This window comes from Equus asinus, chromosome 3 (genome assembly GCF_041296235.1).
Source record: "Equus asinus isolate D_3611 breed Donkey chromosome 3, EquAss-T2T_v2, whole genome shotgun sequence".
Taxonomy (NCBI): Eukaryota; Metazoa; Chordata; class Mammalia; order Perissodactyla; family Equidae; genus Equus; species Equus asinus.
This window is the reverse complement of record NC_091792.1, coordinates 57,421,707-57,444,691: the sequence shown is the minus strand read 5'-3', so window position 1 is coordinate 57,444,691 and position 22,985 is coordinate 57,421,707. Positions and strand designations below refer to the sequence as shown.

The 22,985-nt window shown below is 35.5% G+C and overlaps 1 protein-coding gene across 1 annotated transcript in view; it reads right to left on the bottom strand.

Annotated features, from left to right (window-relative positions):
* GALNTL6 (polypeptide N-acetylgalactosaminyltransferase like 6) overlaps positions 1 to 22,985 on the bottom strand; it is a 1,096,422-nt gene that overhangs the window by 641,035 nt on the left and 432,402 nt on the right. Inside the window, exon 4 of the mRNA XM_014842142.3 lies at positions 8,263 to 8,401. Within this exon, the coding sequence (XP_014697628.3) occupies positions 8,263 to 8,401 (139 nt within the window). The remainder of the gene's footprint in view (positions 1 to 8,262; positions 8,402 to 22,985) is intronic.

Here is a 22,985-nt window from a genome sequence, read left to right as displayed (position 1 = left end):
TATAATTCACATACTATACAATTCATCTGCTGTGCCATTAAAAGCACATGATTCAATGGTTTTTAGTGTATTCATAGTCGTGTGCAACCATCAGCACAATGTATTTAAGAATACATTCATCAACTTAAAAAGAAATCCCATACTCTTAGTTATAACTCTCCTGCCCCTTCTCCCCTCACAGCCCTAAACTAACCTCTATCTACTTTCTTTCTTTTTTTTTTTTTGAGGAAGATTAGCCCTGAGCTAACTGCTGCCGGTCCTCCTCTTTTTGCTGAGGAAGACTGGCCCTCAGCTAACATCCTGCCCATCTTCCCCTACTTTATATATGGGACGCCTACCACAGCATGGCTTTTTGCCAAGTGGTGCCATGCCCGCACCCGGGATCCGAATTGGCGAACCCCTGGCCGCCGAGAAGCAGAACTTGCGAACTTAACCGCTCAGCCACCGGGCAGCCCCTCTATCTACTTTCTTTTTCAACAGACTTCTGTATTCTGGACATTTGTATAAATAGAATTGTATATTATACGGAATTTTGTGTCTGTTTTTTTCATTTAGCATAGTGTTTTCAAGGTTAATCCAAGATGCAGCATTTGTAAGTATTTTTATGCTTTTTATGACTGAATAATCTTCCATTGTCTGGATATAGCACATTTTGTTGATACGTTCATCCACCAGTGGACATTGGGTTGTTTCCATCTTTTGGCTATTATGAATAATGCTGCTGGAAACATTCATGTATAAGTTTTGTGTGGACATACGTTTTTATTTCTCTTGGATGTATACCTAGAAGTAGAATTGCTAGGTTGTGTGGTAACTTTCTTTTTAGTTGTTTGAGGAACTGCCAGACTATCTTCCAAAAGATCCACACCATTTTACATTCCCAACAGCAATGATGAAAATTCCAGTTTCTCCATGGCCTCGTTAACATTCATTACCTGACATTTTGGCTCTAGTTGTTGTAGTTGGTATGAAGTACTATCTCATTTTGCTTTTGATTTGTATTTTCTTGGTGACTAATGATGTTGAATATCTTTTCCTGAATTTATTGCCCATTTGTATATCTTCTTTGAAGAAATGACTATTCAGATCATTTGCCCATATTTTCACTGGGCTATTTATCTTTTTATTATTGAATTGTAAGGCTTCTTTATATATCTTAGATACAACTTTCTTATCAGATATATGATTTGCAAATGTTTTCTCCAGTTCTGTGGGTTGTCATTTTGCCTTCCTGATGGTGTCCTTTGAAGCATAAAAGGTTTTAATTTTGGTGAAGTCTGATGTGTTTTTGCCTTTGTTGCTTGTGCTTTTGGTATTATGCCTAAGAAGACTTTGTTAAATCAAAGATCATAAAAATTTACTTCCATGTTTTCTTCTTTTAGTACTTATTTTGAGATCTTTGATACATTTTGTGCTGATTTTTATGTATTCTGAGGTAAAGATCAAACATCATTTTTTACATATGGCTATCTACTTGTCCCAGTACCATATGTTTAAAGGACTATGCTTTCCATCTTGAATGGTTTTGGCACCATTGTCAAAAAAATCAATTGATCATGAATGTATAGAATTATTTCTGGACTCTCTATTATATTCTGTTGATCTATATATCTATCCATTTACCAGTACTACACTACCTTGGAGATTACTGTTACTTCGTGATAAATGTGAAACCAGGAAGTGTGTGTCTTCCTATTTTGTTGCTGTTCTTCAAGATTGTTTTGGCTCTTCTGGGTCCCTTGTAATTCCATATAAATTTGAGAATCAGCTTATCAATTTCTACAAAGAAGTCAGCTGAGATTCTGATCAGGTTTTCTTTGAATCTGTAGATCAGCTTGGAGTGTTTCACCACCCTAACAATATTGAAAATCTCCTGACCCACAAATATAGGATGTTTTTCCATTTCTTCAATTTCTTTCAACAGTGTCTTGTACTTTTCAAAGTATAAGTATTACATTGCTTTTTTCAATTTATTCGTAAGAAATTTATTCATTTTGATTTAATGGTGAATGGAATTGTTCTCAATTTCATTTTCAGATAATTTACTGCAAGTGTATAAAAACAAAATGATTTTTGCATATTTATCTTATACCTTGCCTCCTTGCTGAAATTGATTATTAGTTCTAATAGTTTTTTAGAGAATTCCTTGGGGTTTTCTATATGTAAAATTATCTCATTTGCCAATAGAGACAGTTTTAATTCTTCCTCTGCAATTTAGATGCCTTTTATTTCTTTTGCCTCCCTAATTGCCTGAGCTAGAATCTACAGTTCAATGCTGAATAGCAGTGCTGAGAGTAGACGTCCTATTTACCTCACGATCTTAGGGGAAATGCAACCAGTCTTTCACTATTAAACATGATGTTAGCTGTTCAAAATGGCAAATTTTCGTACTTTTTTAAATAAATAAACTAAATGTTCATCTCTACCTCTTTTTTCAGTAAGCTTCTGTGGGTGGGAATAAAATGAAGAAAGAGCACATTCAGAATTCCTGTTGTTAGATTAATCTTACAGAACAAGGTGCGTAATTACATCAAATTTCCATTTTCTTCTCTTTCTGGAATTAAACTTGTGAATCTATTTCTCAAACTTATGCTAACCTTCAGTTTTATTTGTTTGATCCTTATCATATTCTAAGGTTACAAAGGATACACTTTGAAATTCAATGGACATAATTTTGAAGCAGCTGTAAGTTTATTTTTAGAAGGTTTTTCTTTTGTCATTTCTTTTTTCACCTTGCATAACTTTCACATCGCCACTCTTAGACCTCAGTGCTCTTGTGCTCATCCTCAATCCACCTTTCAAAGACTCTGCTTCGTGATCTCTGAGTCACTCCAAAGGATAAATGTTTGACAACTCTTGAACAGTTATGTGTCCTAGAAGGATTTTCATTTCAACAGGGACATATCTTTTAGTTACAGTGATAAAAACTCTTTCTTATCTCTCAGACTTTCTTCAATAAGTGAGATATGTGTGTAAGTTTTTAGTTTTGTTTTTTTAAATGACTCTTAGAAACATAGTACTGTATCAATGTCTATACTCATTTACGTAAACTGGCTCACAAAAATATTGGAGTACTCACCTGACCAATGGTTTTGAAGGAGTATTTCCTATCTGATGTTCCTGATCATCCCTTCCCCAATCTGCTGCTCGTGATTTAACTACTTTTCTTTTTTTCAGTCAATCTAAATAAGATATACCCTAGGCTGGAAGAGCATTGGATTCAAAGGATGCATTTCCCACCTCCTTCTGTGGCAATATTCACACTTGATTGGAGTGCTGGAATAGTGATTTTAGCTTAATTTGCTTCAGCATTCATTTGTAACTTGTTGAAAGAAGGTGCTTAATCAACTTCACAAGTAAATCATAATAAAAACATAAAAGAAGCCAGTGCCTCTCAAAGTTTTACATAGCTTTTGAAATTGAGAAGTAAAAGAATTTTATCCTTGCATGTTTTTGGATGGTTAAACTCAGACATTTCTATGGGTGAGTTCTAGTATTCAATAGACAAGAGTCAAAACAGTTAAATCACACTTTCTTGGACACATATAATTAGTTTTCCTAAGAAATTGACTTACAAAATTTCTTTTTACGATTTAAATTTTAGAATTGTAGTTCACTAGATCTCCTTATTTTTATATCTTCATGATATAACTGGAAAAGAAGGGAACCAGAAGGATTATTGTCATCAGAAGGAAAAGAAATAACTGAATAGATCATGCTACAGCTGATTTGGTAAACCTGGTTTCAACTTTAATAATCTTAATACATGGTGAGAGGCATGAAGAAAGAATTCCCACTTAATGAAGTGGGTAAATAGAAATTCAAAACGACAAATTGACTTATGCAGCACTACAGTGCAAGCCATGGATGTCAACTTTTCCAGAACTATTATTCAACATAATTTCTAGAAGGCAGGAATGTTTAGACTGTAAGGCACTAAAAAATTTTAAAAAATGAGAAATTTCTCAAAAAATTGGGAAGCTGATGTTTCTCCTCAAATGCAAAGCGGATATTACGCACTATTCATTTAGGAAGGAGACTTCCCTTTCCTCTCGATAGATGTTCCTATGTAGAGGGACAACAATTAGATTAATACTCCTAGTCTCTCTCCATCTTCTCATGCATTCTTTCCAGGAGAAAGTAAGACACACAATTGATGAGTTTGAGTTGTGGAGCTTCCCACGCTTGGCTCAGCTCCTCCTTCATTTTTTTGCTTTGGGATCTGCTTGTCTTCAGAGAGCAGACAACTAACTGTCCTTCATGCCTTACGTTATATAATCATCCCTGTGCTGTCCAGCAATGTCTATGAAGGCTAGATGCACCTCATTCTGGAGTTCAGTATTGGGAATCACACGTGGCCCACATCCAAACTATGTCCACCAATATAATCTTATCAATAAAAAGAGTAATATTTTAATTCCAAACCATTTCTGGGACTATCTCTCATTTGGCCCTGAAATTGTACAGGGAGCAAAGTTGTGATGTATTAATCTGACATGACTGCAACACTGCTGGAATCAATTATATAATCCAAGAGGCTGTAAAACGCTCCTCCTATATTTTCTCAAGAGATATCATAGACTTTTCTCTCAATCTTCAATATCTTATTTATTGTCAAAGTTGTGAAGCTAAAACTATCCTTATCTTGGAAATATAATGAAATGTAAGGAAAAAGCTAAGTGAAAAGGAAAATCCACAATTCAGAGTAGAGTTATTTTAATTGAAAAATATGCCAGCTACTCACTTACCTTCTAAATGCATCTTAATGTTAACATGCATGAGTATATATCTGTGTAAATGTGTATTCTATTACAGCAAAAAAAATGAACCTGTATCAATGATGCATTTACCTGAATCCTCTGCAAAGCATACTTCAGCTCTCCTATTATACATGACTCATATGTCCTAATCTCACGCATTTCTTCTTTTCATAGATGCAACTTTAACTTACACATGAATTGTACCATTTTGGGGGAGTATTTGTGGTAACTGCTGATGAATTTGTTTTTATTTGGGAGTAATACTTGCTCAAATATTTTTCAATCTCATCTTGCTAACAATATATTCATTCATAAGTTTATCAGTTTCTTTTCTATGCAGGCCATCCATCCTTCCATGGTTTTCTATTTCCATATTTTATATGTATTCTGTATTCTACATATATGTTTCATATTTCCTATTTTGAACTGGAAGTCAAAATAAGATGTCCTATAGCATACAAAGATGTGGCATCCAAAACGGGTAACTGAATACAAAGAAAATGCACAATCAATATGCAGGTGGGGAAAAATTGAAGTGTGGTAAAATGAAGCCAGGCCAGCAAGATATCCACTGACTGGACATTTTTCATGCAGAAGCTTTCTGAGTAAAATTCTTATCAACACTGCATTAAATAAAATATAAAGATAATATGTTCTAAGGACAGTTCTCAGGTTATACCCAGGTACTATGGATTCGGACACAATTAGGCAACAACTGAAGAAGGGAGTATTTAAAGTACACAGATATGTCTTCAAAAAAGTAAAACATAAATGAAAAAGCTTGGAAATTATTCTTAGGATATAAGCAAGAATGATTAAATTATTCCACATATGTCAATTGACTTTCCTTTATCTATGGCTCCTACTTAATGGGAATCTATTACTGACTCCACAAAATAATAAAGCCAAAAGAAAGCAGTTCATTTTTATGCTAGTGAAGAAGAAGGGAGTAGGACAAGCAAAAGAAACATGCTTTCTGAGTTGAGATTTCTGAAATAATTCCTGTTCTGAAAATTCTTCACAGTGAACTAAAATGTGCACTAAGCACATCAAAACACCTAGAACCATGACTTTCTTTGACTACGTGTGAGAATATGAATGGGTAGAGAGCACTTGCATACTCAGAGAGAGTGATCAGAAGAGACTGCAGAAGAGTAGAGGAAGAACTACGCTTCTGTGTTTTGTAATAAAGATCGAGTTAAGCAAAATTGCAAGACAGTATTCCCCAATATTTCCCATAACAAAATCTCAGAGCAAAGAAATATAAACTCTTCTCTCCTATCATTCTGAGCCTGTAGTTTGAATTAGCTGACTGCAAATGCAAGGTTTCTTAGAACTCTTATGTCTGATTATCAAAGTCACACCGATTTTGCATTCTCATCTATAGATTCTGTCAAAATAAACAAGCTATGGTCAATGATCTGCAGCCTAGTTCAACTGATAACACTGGAGTGTGTGTCGAGTTGCTTTTATACTTTCAAGGACCACTTACACAGAACTTCATACTCTTGTAGTTACCTGTGTGTGCATTTTGAGAAGCACAAATGAGGTCAAAAGCACAGGACTTTTAAACAGTGGGATCCTTGTAAGGCTTTCTTGGGCTCTTGGTTCCCCTCAGGTAGGACCTCGACAACATCAGAGGCAACAATGGATCTCCGTTCCTGCAACTCTGAGAGTCAGACACTAGACCAACCAGGGTAATCTACCATTCCTGGTTGTCTCACACTTAGCACTTTGCTGTCATGCGCCTCCAACCCTTGTTAAGGTTTTGTCATTTTTGGTATCATTTTACTACGCAACTGTTTGTCTTATTAGTTATCAAGCCTCAATAAACAAGTAAGAACATGATCACAGACCATATTTTAGCCACATTTTTCTTTCCTAACATTTAAAATAATGCCCTCTCAGTCTGTAAACTCAGTAACTCTAATAAAAATTTCAAAATATTTTTCTTTCCATTCTTCCATTTTCTTTTCCATTATTGCCTAAGAACATCTTTTTTCAAAAGGAGGTAGTTACACTAAAAATACGCTGTCTGAGAAGAATGGGAACATCAGCCTTCTTTTGACTTCAGTGAGTTTCTACACCATTTCCATCTGTAATTATTTCCACTTGAATACACATTAAAAGATTGGACGTGTGGGGGTGGGGGAGGAGGTGGATGGAAATGATTCTCTGAGCACATTTATTATGCCAACAGTGCAATTTAATGCATCTTTGATGGTGTGCAATTAAGTATTAAAATTTCTCATAACTAAAAATGTTCTCGGTCAGTGGGAATTACTGTAGATAATTTCAGGTAACTTGGGAATAATTTGGCTAGCTAGAAGGCCTAGACCAATACATAAAGCATTCAGTTTAGGGAAAAATTGATTTGTTCTTCACATTAATCCTCTGCTTAACTATATTGGGAAATGCAAATTCACATAAAACCTGAGGAGGAAGCAATAATTCTTTTATATTTTAAAATAACGTTATAAATACACAATATGGCAACTAAAGAATGGTCCCCAAACTGCAATTTACTGACTTTTTTCCTAAAGGGTTAATTATTTTTGCACAAAATTAAGAGTTTTATTTACTGTACATTACTGGTTTAATTTAGATTCCTAGTCCTAATTTCAACAGTTGCCCTTATTTTATTTTCTTTCTCTCACACAATTGTTTCCAAAGGGAGATTGAGGTGGGGGGAGCGGTGAACATATTAGTATAGTTGGATAGATTATCAAATATCCATGACAATTCCACAACTTTAAATTCTGATCACATTCTCTGTTCTTGACATACTTTGTGCATTGCATATGCTGACAAGCAGACCATAACAAACTAGAAAAAAAGTACATGAAGCAATGTTAGGAGTAGATAGAGGTGGACATAGAGAAGATGAATTGCAGGTAAATATATGCAATATTATCCTTATTTCCATTTATACTATACTATGTGGGTATGATTCAGTAAAAACTGAACTCACTGGTAATTGACAAGCCACAAGCAATTCATGAAGTGTCAGAACTTGAGCAACCAACCATTGCCTTTGGAGTATGGCTGCATTCATTTCAGGCATTCTTTATGGAAGATGTAAAAACAAGGGCACTGAATATGGCTGGTGTGAGAATGAGGTCGATAGAAGGTATAAATATATATGGAGACAGTTCTGACAGCACTAACCCTCAGAAAAAAATGTTTGCTTCACAATCTACACGATCAAAAGTAAAAGCATGGATATGAAAAGATTTCATTTTAAATGGAGATAATACAGTCAACTCAATAATGAAAATGTGTATTAAGTTTTAGAGAGTTGGTAGCTATTCTTTTGGAATTTTTAAAGTTATTCTAATTTAAATCAAACATATGTAAAATTATGAAATATAAAAGGTTCTAATGAAATTATTAGAACAAAATTTTTAGTTACGTGTCTCACTGTGATACACATTAAACATAATAAAACAAAACAGACAAACAAAAGAAAACCACACTGCACAAGGAGCTTGCGGGTACTCACTTAGCATGGCGAATATCTGGCAGGGACCTCTCTAGAGCAATATTGTTGCTGACAAAAATGTTGAAACCATTTTCCCTATAAGCTGAGTCATCGTGGTCCTCTTCAGTGAGGGGGTAAGGTTTCCCATGTTCACCTTTCCCTGGCAGGAGAAAAAAATGGGATTATCAACTGTATTAAAACCAGTTCATCTGGTAGATAATAAGTCTTGAAGATCTTTCTCTTTAGTTACCTGTTACTATACTCCACAGAAGACTTACTGGTAAGACTTTATTATATCATATTATATTATTTTATTTAAGATTCATGATAAAAAGCAAACAACATAGAAGTAGAAAGTGTAATCTCACCTTCCAGAAAGAACCATTATTAAGATTTTAGGTCTGTGTTTCCTAGTATTTGTATGCAGGTTTTAATACACATAGTGTTTTATAATATGATTTTATCCTACATAATAGTATAAACAGCCATCTTTTCATTTACATCCAACAGTTGATACTATTTCATTGAATCCCAATTTACACCATTCCACTGACGATATACTTTTATTTCTAATTTTCCCTATTATAAACAATGTTGAAATGAACATCTTTGCTTATATATTCCTAGTTATGTATTTTTGGAAGTGGGAGGATAATTCCCACAAATGGAAATGCTAGAACATCTTCAGAGTAAGTATGATAGTTTTCATACATCCTCAGAACCATTGGATAATATGTTAAAATTTACTGGGGAAATATATGTTACTCATACTTTAATTTGCCTTCTCTTGATTACTAATGAAATTAACAACTTCATATATATTTATCATTTGTATTTTCTATCTTGTGGAGTGATGGTTCAGAGTTTTTAACAAAAAGAATTTGTGTTTTTTTCCCAAAAAATTTACAAGGCATGCCCCAGTGGCCTAGTGGTTAAGTTTGGTGCACTCTGCTTTGGTGGCCTGGGTTTGGTGCCCAGATGCACACCTACACCACTTGTCTGTCAGCAGCCATGCTCTGGCAGCAGCTCACATACAAAATAGAGGAAAATTGGCAATAGATGTTACCTCAGGATGAATCTTCCTCAGCAAAAATGAGGAAGATTGGCAGTAGATGTTAGCTGAGGGCAAGTCTTCTTCAGCAAAAAAAAAAAAAAAGATATATATATATATAATATATATATTATGTTTATTGAAGCTTTGTTAATTACATATGTTGTAACTATTTTTTAAGTTTATTTTATTTAGATCTAATTTAAGACATCTAGTTTCCAGTTATGCATGCAAGGAGTTTGGAAATTGTCACTCCCTCCTAACAACAAGTAAAAAACTGAACAGACTCAAAAATCAACAACTCTGCCTAGATTTGTAAGAGGGAAAATTACACAGAGCAAACTGCTGTCCCTAAGATTGGAGAGACAGACAGGCGAATATAGGGAGTTGAGGCTTACCAGAGCAGAGACTCACAAGTGGCAATCACCTGGGAACTAGTCCCGGGATAGGGAAAACTGAATGGGATTTGACAAATGGCTGGAAGCTCAGTACAGACAATCCCGAGATTTAAAAACTCTGGGTGTCCCCAGTCAAAGGGACGCTCCAGTAATTTTGTGAGATTTACCTTCAGGAGCTCAATCAGTTTCTCAAAGGAAATAATGGAGAAAAATCCTCTCGTGCTTCCAGCAGGGAGAGGAGAAAGGAACCATTTTCAAATACATCAGAGCATACCGTTCTTTTTAACAAGGTTTCAGGGGAAACTAGTTAACCAGATCCTCACCTGCTGGAATGTTGTCAGAGCCTAACTGACCTGATATCCAACTCCAGCCCACTCTAGCCATCCTGTCCAACCAAATAAGGGAGAAAAAAACCTCAGAAAGTGTTGTGAAGTTCATAGTCCAGAGGTCTAGGCTCACTGAAAGATGGAGACCTAATCGTAAGACTGTGGAACACTTCTCCCCTGATGCCTCAGCACCGTATTATGAAAGGCCTATTTACAGCAGTTCGTTTTACCCAGTACATCGTGTCCAGTTATCAATAAAAAATTACAAGGCATATCAAAAGGCAAAAACACTATTTGAAGAGACAGAGAGCAAGCATAAGAACCAGACATGTCAAGGATGTTGGAATTATCTGACAGGGAATTTAAAAGAACTATGATTAGGGGCTGGACCCATGGTGCAGTGGTTAAGTTTGCACATTCCACTTTGGAGGCCCAGGTTCATAAGTTCAGACCTATGCCACTTGTCAGCCGTGCTGTGACGGCAACCCACATATAAAGTGGAGAAAGATCAGCATAGGTGTTAGCTCAGAGCTAATCTTCCTCAGTAAAACAAAACAGAACACAAAAGCTATGATTAATATGCTAAGTGTTCTCATGGATAAAGTAAACAGCATGAAAGAACAGATGGGCATTGTAAACAAGAGAGATGGAAATTCTAAGAAGGAATAAAAAATAAATGTCATCAATAAAAAATGTTGTAACAAAAACAAAGAATGCCTTTAATGGATTTACTAGTAGACTAGACACAGCTGAGGAAAGAATCTCTGAGCTTGAGGATATGTTAATAGAAGCCTCCAAAACCAAAAAGAAAACAGAATAAAGACCAAAAAAAGCAGAATGGAACATCCAAGGACCATAGGACAACTACTGTAGAGAATCAGAATTGGTCACGCCAAAATGTGTCTCTTTGGCTTTATCATTTTTAGGAACAAAAGACTTTGAAAGAAACTTTGACCTTCCCCCTAACTGCCCAAAAGAATTTTAGATAGAAGGCCTCTTCCAGGTAAGAGCTAATACTGTAAGATAAATATAGTATAATGTAAAATATGTGTAACAGACAAAAAGTCACCAGAAAGCTCATTTTTATCAAATTTCTGTCTCTTGGGTCACATTGTGTATAGATGGTCCAATAAAACTTATTTATCAAACATTTGCATTTCCATTTCTGTGTAAATTGCCTTGCTCCCCTTTGAAGCCCCAAACCACTACCCCCAACATCCTCCTTTGTCTTTAGCTGAAGACGGTCTTTAAGGTGGTGGCTTTGGCCATTATGGTGAGTTACTCACTTTTCCTGGCTTTCTCCCATGTATACATGTTATTAAACTTTACTGTATCTTCTCCTGTTATTCTGTCTCATGTTAATTTAATTCTTAGACCAGCTGGAAGGACTTAGAGGGTAGAGGAATTGTCTTCCTCCCCTACACTACAAAAGGTGTAACATACACGTAATGGGAATAACAGAACACATAATGGGAATGGGAAGAAAGAAAGAAAGGAACAGAAATATTGGAAACAACAGTGACTGAGAATTTCCTCAAATTAATGTCAGACATCAAACCACAGATCCAAGAAACTTAGAGAACACCGTGCAGGATAAATACCCTCCAAAAGCCCCCAAACCTGCACTTTGGCATATTATTTTCAAATTACAGAAAATCAAAGATAAAGAAAAAATCCTGAAATAAACCAGAGGAAAAGACAGCCTACCTATGGAAGAACAAAGATAAGAATTACGTCTAACCTCTTAAAACCATGCAAGCAAGATGAGATGAAGTGAAGTATTTAATGACTTAAGATAAAAAACCCACCAACCTAGAATTCTGTACCCTGTGAAATTTTCTTCAAAAGTAAAGGAGAAATAAAGACTTTCTCAGAAAAAAAAATTGAGGGAATTCGTTGCCTCTAGACCTGCCTTACAAGACATGTTAAAAGAAGTACTTTAGAGAGAAGGACAATGATATACGTCAGAAACTTGGATCTACATAAAGAAAGAAAAAGCATCAAAGAAGGAATGAGGGAAGGTAAAATAAAAACTAAAACTTTTTATTTTTCTTATTTCTTATAAGCTTGTTCAAAACATACCAACAGTGTATTAAACTATGTATGCTTATGTATATATATCATATATATATATAAGTACATTTATGTATATTAGATAAAAGTGAAATGAATGGCAACAATAATACAAGGGATGGGAAGAAGGAATTAGGACTATTTTGTTATTATAAGTTACTCACACTATCTGTGAAGTGGTGTAATGTTATTTGAAAGTGGACTTGGATAAGTGGTAAATGTATATTGCAAATTCTAAGGCAACCCCTAAAAAAATTTAAAAAGACGTACAATGGATATGCTAACAAAGGAGAGAAAATGGAACCACATAAAATGTTCACTTAAAACTACAAAGGAGGGGCCAGCCTGGTGGCACAGTGGTTAAATTCACACACTCAGCTCTGGTGGCCCAGAATTTGCTGGTTTGGATCCTGGGCGCAGACCCACACACCATTCATCAAGCCACACTCTGACAGTGTCCTACATACAAAATAGAGGAAGACTGGTACAGATTTTAGCTAAGCAACAATCTTCCTCACCAAAAAAAAAAAAAAAACCCACACAAGACAGGAAAGAAGTGGAAGACAAAAATGGAACAAGGACAACAAAGAGAAAACAGTAATAATTATGGTAGATATTAGTCCAACTATATCAATAATCACTTTGAACATCATCGGTCTAAATGTGGCAATTAAAACAGATTGTCAGGTTGGATCAAAATAAATACAATTTAAGATTTTTTTCCATCCAGATGATCTTATTTTTCCTTTCATAGTTTCTTATTTACATGCTATCTTTATAAATAAGTCCCTTCTTGTTCCAATGTTATTCTTAAAATTCATTCATGAAATCAGTTTTACTAACATTTTATTTTTGTTCTATCCATGACAATTTTTGAACCATCTGTAACTTGTTTTTGTATGAGCAAGGAGGAACGTATCACATTTATTTTTCCAAAAATGGTTAAATAGTTGGAGGAATGGCATTTAATGAACAAATTGTCATTTCCTGTCCTGCTTTACTATACTACATACAAAATTTTGCACATTTTCTTGTGCATATGTTGGAATTTCCATAATGTTCCTCTTTTCTGTCAATTCTGACATTGGAACCCTGTGGTAGTAACACATTTTAATGTGTGGCAGAGCCATTTCTCATTCACATATTCTTTTTCAGACTAATATCACATGTTTAGTTTTTCTATGTGAACTTTAGACATTTTACTATTTAATAAGAATGGCCATTTTGGATTTTGTTTTGAGATTATATTGAATTTATTAGTTCATCCTTGGAGAAGTGCTATTTTTATATATCTTAACAATTTTTCAAGGCTTATTCCATTGGATCTCGGTGGAATTTCACACAATTTTGTTTACTTTAGTCCTATACATTTTTTGTTAAGTTTTTCTAGGGGTGTGTTTTTCTTAGCTGTACTATAAGTAGTCTCCTTTCTTCTATTATGTGTTCTAAGTGGTCCACGCTTAAGCTATTTATTTTTGTACATTTTTTTTTAACCAGTCCCCTATTGAACTCATTTTTTTTTCTAGAAAATGTATGTATTTATCTCAGGTGCTTTCAAGACACATGTTATCTTATTTCAAATAATAATGTTTATTCTTCCCTCTTTTTCTTTTCTTCATGAGTGCCTCTTGCCAGATGTCCTTGCTTCATTCTATAGTTAACAATACATAACATTGGTGTCAACAGGCATTTACTCAGTAATGACTTTAACGCGATTGCTGCTAAACATTATTGCAAATGTACTGAGTACTGGATATGTTTCTGAGTGTGTGTGTGTGTAAGACTGCATGTGTTTCTAACCTATCATGTTAAGAAAGAATTTTTCTAGTGACTTGTAACTAATGGTTGTTTTTCATGAATAGAATATTACAGTTTACCAAATTCTTTTTCAAAATTTTTAGCGATATTTATATTTTTCAATTTATTAACCTTTGATTTTGTAACATATTATTTATTTTTAATCACTTAAATTCATTTTGTTTTGTTAGAAAATGTGGCTTCTATATTAGTAATTCCTCAAATAAAAGTGAAAGCATCTTATGTTTAGCTTCTGGACTCTGCCCTAATGACATTAACCTGAGTAGAGACAACAGCCAAGATCAAACAGCTGGGGATTGATAGAAATTATATGCTCAAGAAGCAGATAGAAAAGCTCTCCAATTTTAAGGGAGAGAAACAAAAATTTTCATGTGTTTCACTTTGAGCATCAAAGAAAGAAAATATTGGATTTTGCCTATCTTCCTGTTTTGATTTGTTAGGAGAAAATACCACTGCCATTTTTCAACCTAAATGGAAGATAAAGGTAAGTGAGAAATTTCATCTGTATAACAGCTAATTATTGAGCATCCATTATGTACAAAGTACTATTTTAATTCATTTTATGTACATTTTTTGATTCAACACTATGAAGTTAACAGTGTTCTATCCATGTTACATGGATAAGGAGAGACTGACATTTTCAAGAAGCATTTCCACAATTTGCAATTAGCCATCAAACCAGGGGATACTTTTAAAAGATCTCAATCTCTCTCTCATGAGTGACCAAACTAGCTAAGAAGGTCTTTTGACCTTATATATTCTCTAGTGTGAACTGGATTATAAGTCCTATTTAATAAGGAAATCATAGTGCATGGTAGTCTTTAATAAGTTTTTATTTTTAAATCTATATGCCCTAAGTGAAATATATGGTCAGCTCTGGTGGTCTAGTGGTTAAGATTCAGTGCTCTCACTGCTGAGGCCCAGGTTCATTTCCCAGTCAGGGAACCACACCACCTGTCTGTTAGTTGTCATACTGTGGCAGCTGTATGTTGTTGTGATGCTGAAAGCTATGCCACCAGCATTTAAAATGCCAGCAGGATCACCCATGGTGGACAGTTTCCAGTGCAGCTTCCAGACTAAGACAAAGTGGGAAGAAAGACCTGGCCACCCAAATCCAAAAGAGCTGGCCATGAAAAACCTATGAATAGCAGTGGAGAACTGTCTGATACAGTGCTGGAAGGTGGGAGGATGGCACAAAAAGACCGAGCAGGGTTCCGCTCTGCTGTACACAGGGTCCCTAGGAGTCAGAATCGACTCAATGGCACTAACAACAAGTGAAATATATACACACAGATTCTTTTCAATAATTTTAGTAAAGATATATTTAATAATGAGCTTTTAGATTCAGCCAGTTTTAAGACTACAAATATAATATTTTAAAGCTAAACATTCATTAAAACACCTGTCAATCAAAGGGAAATCCATTTCCTTTGTACAACAATTGAGTCTTCACATTGATAAATCTCCTGAGATAAGGCTTTTCAAATCAATGTGCAATTCTCTAATGTTATAAAACAAACATTGTGAGTCACCCGTGATGGCATACTAGAAATTTCTTCATTGTTGTTGTTAGAATAGGTTTTAAAATTTTATGTTCTTGTGCACAGAGCCAGCAGCTTTTACTGCAAATGCTGCCAGCTCATCTTAAGTTTTAATATGTAGAGCTTCAGGGTCTATCATATCTCATGTGGTTTGCCATTTCTTTTGTAAAGCAACAGAACAAAACAAAGCGAGAGATTCCAAACAAGCAAAAAAATATACATATATGTTGAACAATGATATTACTCAAAGGTATTTGGAGTGATTATTAGTCTACAGATTTACCTATTTAATAATTTAAAAATTCTAATATACCTTCCTATTATCAATTGCAAATTCAAGTCAGAATCCTTTACTTTAAATATAAGGAATTGTGTGCTATCTGCTATGTGTGAAATAGTATCAAAGGTATGAGCAAGATATTTTAAAGAATCAAAATGTAAAAATAAATACCATATCTAAATGTATATGTATTAAGCAGAAAAATTAAAGGCGTATGGTAGAATTTATTCAAGGCATATTGTAGAAATTAACATGGAAATTAGGCTAATTTTCTCATAGTGCACCTGGTATCTATCCTCCAGATAAAATGAGACTTTATTTAGTCTGGTAGTCTTACAGATAGGTATGACTATCAATTTTTTTTAATGTTTATTGATTATCTACTATATGTACCACTGGGTAGGGAAAGTGAAAATGTGTATACCATGACTCCAGGCCTGAAAAAACTAGAAATATATTCCATTAGGAAGATATGGGGTGCTGTAAACTAAATGCTTGTGTCCCTGCAAGATTCGTATGTTGGAATCCCAACTCCCAATGTCAAAGGCATTTGGACTTTGGGAGGTGATTAGGCCATGATGGGTTAGACTCATGAATGGGAATTAGTGCCATTATAAAAGAGACCCCAGAGATCCTTGCACCATGTGATGAAACAAGGAGAAGGTGGTCATCTATGAACTAGGAAGTGAGCCTCACCAGTCACGAAATCTGCTGATGCCTTGATCTTGGACTTTCCAGCCTCCAGAACTGTGAGAAAAAAATTTCTGTTGTTTATAAGCCACCTAGTTTATAGTGTTTTGTTACAGCAGCCCAAATGGGCTAAAACATAGGCCAAATCTATAAAACAGTTATTGTCAAAAGGAAACATGGTATTTGTGGAAGCAAATGAACTGGACAGAAACCTCTATAAGAGTTTCAAAATTGTGGCAAACAGAGGTATTTTGTATGGCTTGGAAACTCAAACTAGAAAAATTGAGTTTTCAGCTCAAGATTGAGGAGAGTGGGGATATACCTTGTTTTAAAAGATCTAAGGAAGAAGTGATGTCAGTATCATGGTGGAGTGAGTTGTTCCCTTTGTCTCTCCCCTCTAAGTTACAAGCAGTCAGACATCCATTGATCAAAAAAGGACTCCCTGCATGGCATGCCAGAATGCCCAAGAGATCCATGCATCTAAACATCTGAAGGTGGGTTGACTGGACCTCTGGGAGACAGTGGAACTAGAGGAGCAGCATCTCCCCCTCTCCTAGCAGCAACAATCCAAAACGCAGATCCTCACACAGGCAGCACACAGCAATGAACAGAGGCTGCAGGGACAGATATGGCACCCACAGCTTAGCCCCTGCTCCTAAACCAGCACTGGTGGGTGGCACACATGTCCTGAAGACTCAGGACACAGAGAAGAGCCAGTGACCGAGTCCTCTTCCCCTCACCTTGCAGTGGCACCAGTCTTTCCAGCAGTGGGAAGAGTTTCCAAAAATGAGGATTTTCTCAGCTGAGGGGAGGCACCCTGATCTGAGGTTTCAGGGCAGGCCAGCACACTCTAGAGACCAGAAGCTGCTAGGACACTCATTCATGGCTTAACCCCTAACCAACCCCACCACCCTCCTGGCCCCAAGTGGGGTGGAAGGCACTCTAGTCCTGAGGATTCAGGACAGAGTGGAGCCAGTGACCCAGCCCCTTCCCCCTCACCCCAGCAGTGACACTGGTCTTTCCAGTAGTGAGAACAGTAGCCAAAATTCAAATTCTCCCAGCTTAGGATGGGTGCCCTGACCTAAGGTTTTGAAGTTCACCAGCACACACCAGTGATCAAAGGCTGCATGAACAGCAATGATATTCACTTGTGGCTTAGCCTCTGCCCACCCCTGACCCAGTGGTTGTGGGTGGCACTTGTGACCTGAGGCTTTAGGAACCACAGAAGAATCTGCAACCCAGCCCCCAGAGGTGGCACACCTGACACCAGCTATTATAGCAGCAGGGTCTACATACAAGAACATGGGCCCCAGCAGCAACAGTGACACCAATAAATCCAGCACCCACAGCATCACTGCTGCCAGCATGCCCAGACATCCTGGGAGCGGCAGCACAGGTGGGGCATAGGGCAGCAGCACCCAAGCCTGTGGAGAGACCACAAAGAGCCAATAGAGCAACATGAGACTCAGTTGACCCTGGAAGCAGCAGAACCGCTCATAGCCTGGTGACCCTGATGGTGACACCTGACACTGCAGTGACATTGTAAGCAGCAAGGCACCAGCAACCTCAGAGGCACAAACAGCACAAGGAAAATACTGACAATGCCTCTAGCAGAGGCAGTGGAGGGTGGAAAGTGCAGGCTCTCAAATGCAACAGAAGCAGCTCAGTACCAAAGTAACTAAAGCCTTACCCAAATAAGAAAGGTGTTTACTACCACAAATGCACCAGCAGACAATCATTTCATCAAGTACCACGAAGAACTACTGTAACACAGCACAACACAAAGAGAATGGCAAGCCCTGAGAAATAAAACTTGAAGTCACAAAAGATTACAATCAAACTGACAAATAATTCAAAATAACTGTCATGAAGAAACTCAATGAGGTACAACAAAATTCAGAAAGACAGTTCAAGATGAACTCACAAATAAATTGATGAACAGAAGGAGTACTTTACCAAAGAGAGTAACACTCTAAAAAAACAAACACACAGACAGTTTGGAGAGGAAGAACACAATTAATGAGATGAAAAATAAAGTAGAGAGCATTGAAAATAGAGCTGACCATACGAAAGAGGGAATTAGTGAGCTCAAAGATAGAAATTTAGAAATGATTCAGGTGGAAGAGGAGAGACAATAAAGATTTTTAAAAATATAAACATATCATATGAGAAATATGTGACTCAATTAGAAAAATCAACATAAGGATAATAGGTATCCCAGAAGGAGAAGAGAGGGAGAAAGGAGCAGAGAGCTTATTCAAAGAAATAGCTGAGAACTTCCCAAACCTGGGAAAAGAACTGGATACACAAGTAAATGAAGCTAATAAAACTCCTAATTATCTCATTACAAAAAGACCTTCTTCAAGGCATATTATATTAAAACTATCAAAAGTGAATGATAAAGAAAGAATATTAAGGGTGGCTAGAGAGAAGAAAATAACTTACAAAAGAACGCTCATCAGGCTATCAGAGCATTTCTCAGCAGAAACTCTACAAGCTAGGAGAGAGTGGAATGATATATTCCAAATATTGAAAGACAAAAACTCTCAGACAAGATTACTCTGTCCAGCAAAGTTATCATTCAGATACGAAGCAGAAATAAAAGCTTTTCCAGATAAACAAAAGCTGAGGGAATTCATCATCACTAGACCCACCTTACAAGAAATGTTGAAAGGAACTCTCTGACATGAAAACCAAAAGGTAAAGCTTTACAAAGCTTTGTGCAAGGTGATAAATACACAGAATAATAAAATTGCAAATTTATATCAGAATAGATTAGCAAACACTTAATTATAACATAAAGGCAAAAGTGAAAGAAAGCATCAAAAATACTACAACCATTTCAATTTGATCACAAAATCACAACATAAAAAAGACAACTTGTGACAACAAGAACATAGAAGGGGGAGAGACAGTGGATGGAACCTGCATAGGCTAGTGTTCCTATGAAAAAAGATTATTTCATATATACAGATATTTTATACAAACCTCATGGTAATCACAAAACAAAAAATAACAGCAGAGTCACAAATCATAAATAAAGAGAAAACTCAAGAAGAACATCACAGAAATTCACCAAACTGAAATGGCAGACAGAAATATAAGGAAAAAGAAACAATGAAAAAATAGAACAACCAGAAAACAAAAAATAAAATGGCAGTATTAAGCCCTCATATATCAATAATCACTCTAAATATAAATGGATTGAATTCACCAATCAAAAGACACGGAGTGGCTGGATAGGTTAAAAAATAAGACCCAATAATATGCTGCCTCTGGGAAACACACCTTGGCTCTAAAGACAAACACAGGCTCAGAGTGAAAGGATGGAAGATGACACACCAAGAAAATGGCAACTAAAAGGAAGTGAATGTAACCATACTTATGACAAAACAGACTTCAAGCCAAAAAAGATATTAAGAGATAAAGATGGACATTATATAATAATAAAAGGGACATTCCACCCCAAAGACATAACATTTATTGATATATATGCACCTAACATAGAAGCAGCAAAGTACTTAAAGCAACTATTAACCAACCTAAAAGGAGAAATTGAAAGTAACACAATAATAGTACAAGACTTGAACACCCCATTTTCATCAATGAATGGATCATACAGACAGAAAGTCAACAGGGAAACAGTGGCCTTAAATGAAACACTAGACTAGATGGACTTAATAGATATATATATAGAACATTCCATCCAAAAGTAGTAGAATGCATATTCTTCTCAAGTGCACACAGAACATTCTCAAATATAGATGATATGCTGGGAAACAAAACAAGCCTCAGTAAATTTAAGAAGATTGAAATCATATCAAGCATTTTTTATGACCATAATGCTATGAAACTAGAATCAACTAGAAGAAGAAAGCTGGAAAAGTCAAAAATATGTGGAGACAAAACAACATGCTACTGACCAACTACTGGACCAAGGAAGAAATCAAAGGAAAAATCCACAAATGCCTAGAGACAAATGAAAATGAAAACACATCATACCAAGACTTATGGGATGCAGCAAAATCATTACTAAGAGGGAAGTTTATAGCAATATAGGCCTACCTCAAAAAAACAAGAAAAATCTCAAGTAAACAATCTAACACTATACCTAAAAGAAATAGAAAAAGAAAAATCAAAGAACAAAGTTAGTAGAAGGAAGAAAATAATAAAAATCAGAGCAGAAATAAATAAAATAGAGACCGAAAAAAACAATAGAAAGGATGAAAGAAACTAAGAGGTGAGTCTTATAAAGACAAACAAAATTGACAAATCCTTACCCAAACTCACTAAGAAAAAAAGAGAAGTCTCAAATAAATAAAATTGGAAACAAAAAAGGAGAAATTACAATGGATACCACAGAAATACAAAAATTATAAAAGAATACTATGAAAAGTTATACACAAAAAAATTGGATAATCTACAAGAAATGGACAAATTCTTAGAATTATACAATCTTCTAAAACTGAATCAAGAAGAAATAGACAAACATAATAGTCCAATCACTAGTAAGGAGATTGAATCAGTAATCAAAAACCTCCACTAAAATAAAAGTCCAGTACCAAATAACTTCTCAGGTGAATTCCACAAGCATTCAAAGATTTAATACCTATCCTCCTCAAACTCTTCCAAAATATTGAAGAGGATGGGACCCTTCCTAAGTCATTTTATGAGTCCAACATTACCTTGATACCAAAACCAAACAAGGACAACACAAAAAAGAAAAATTACATTTTGTATCACTGATGAACATAGATACAAAAATCCTCAACAAAATATTAGCAAACTGAATACAACCATTCATTAAAAGGGGCATACACCACCATCAGATGGGATTTCTTCCAGAGGTGCAGGGGTGATTCTATATCTGCAAATCAGTCAATGCAGTACACCACATTAACAAAACGAAGAATAAAAATATCACATGATCCTCTCAGTAGATACAGAGAAAGCACTTGACAAGATCCAAAATCCATTTATGATAAAATCTCTCAATAAAATGGGTATAGAAGTAAAGTACAACATAATAAAGGCTGTTTGTGACAAACATAACCAATCTTATACTTTTTATACTTAGTGAAAAACTGAAAGTTATTCCTCTAAGAACAGGAACAATACAAGGATGCAAACCCTCACCACTGTTATTCAACATAGTATTGGAAGTCCTAGCGAGAGAAATTAGGCAAGAAAAAGAAATTAAAGTGATCCAAATTGGAAAGGAAGAAGTAAAACTGTCACTGTTTGTGTATGACATGATTCCAAATATAGAAAACCTTAAAAAATCCACAAAAAAGCTATTAGAAATAATTAATAAATCAATATAGTAAAGTTACAAGGTACAAAATCAACCTACAAAAATCACTTCCATTTCTCTACACAAAGAAGGAACTAGCAGAAAGAAAAATCAAGAATGCAATCCCATTTACAATTGCAACAAAAAGAATAAAATATCTAGGAAAAATTTAACCAAAGAGGTAAAAGACCTATACACTGAAAACTATGAGATATTATTGAAAGAAATTGAAAAAGACATAAAGAAATGGAAAGACATGCCTATGCTCATGGATTGGAAGAATAAACATAGTTAACGTGTCCATATTACCTAATGCAATCCCGATTAGAACCCCAATGACGATTTTCATGGAAATAAAATAAAGAATCCTACAATTTATATGGAAAAATAAAAGACACTAAATAGCCAAAGCAAACCTGAGAAAAAAGCACGAAGCCGAAGGCATCATTCTCCCTAACTTCAAAATATACTACAAAGCTACAGTAATCAAAACAGCATGGTACTGGAGGAAAAAACAAACACACAGATCAATGGAATGGCAGTGAGAGCCCAGAAATAAAACCACACATCTATGGACAGCTAATCTTCAACAAAAGAGCCAAGAACATACAACGGAGAAAGGAAAGTCTCTTCAATAAACAGTATTGGGAGAACTGGACAGCCACGTGCGAAAGGATGAAAATAGATCATTATCTTATACCAGACACAAAAATTAACTCAGAATGGGCTAAAGACTTGAACATTAGACCTGAAACCACAAAACTCCTAGAAGAAAACATAGGCAGTACGCTCTTTGACTTCAGTCTTAGCAGTATCTTTTTGAATACTATGTCTCCTCAGGCAAGGGAAACAAAAGAAAAAATAAACAAATGGGACTTCATCAAACTAAAAAGTTTCTGCATGGCAAAGGAAACAATCAACAAAACTAAAGGACAACTCACAAACCCACCAGAAAATATTTGCAAATCATATATCTGATAAGGAGTTAATTTCCAAAATATATAAAGAATTCATATAACTCAACGTGAAAAAGACAAACAACCCAATCAAAAAATGGGCAGAGGATATGAACAGACATTTTTACAAAGAAGTTATATAGAGGGCCAACAGGCACATGTAAAGATGTTCAACATCACTAATTGTTAGGGAAACGCAAATCAAAACTACAGTAAGATATCACCTTATGCCCATCAGAATTGCTTTTATTAAAAAGAAATACCAAGTGTTGGAGAGGATCAGGAGAAAAGGGAACCCTCATACACTGTTGGTGGGAA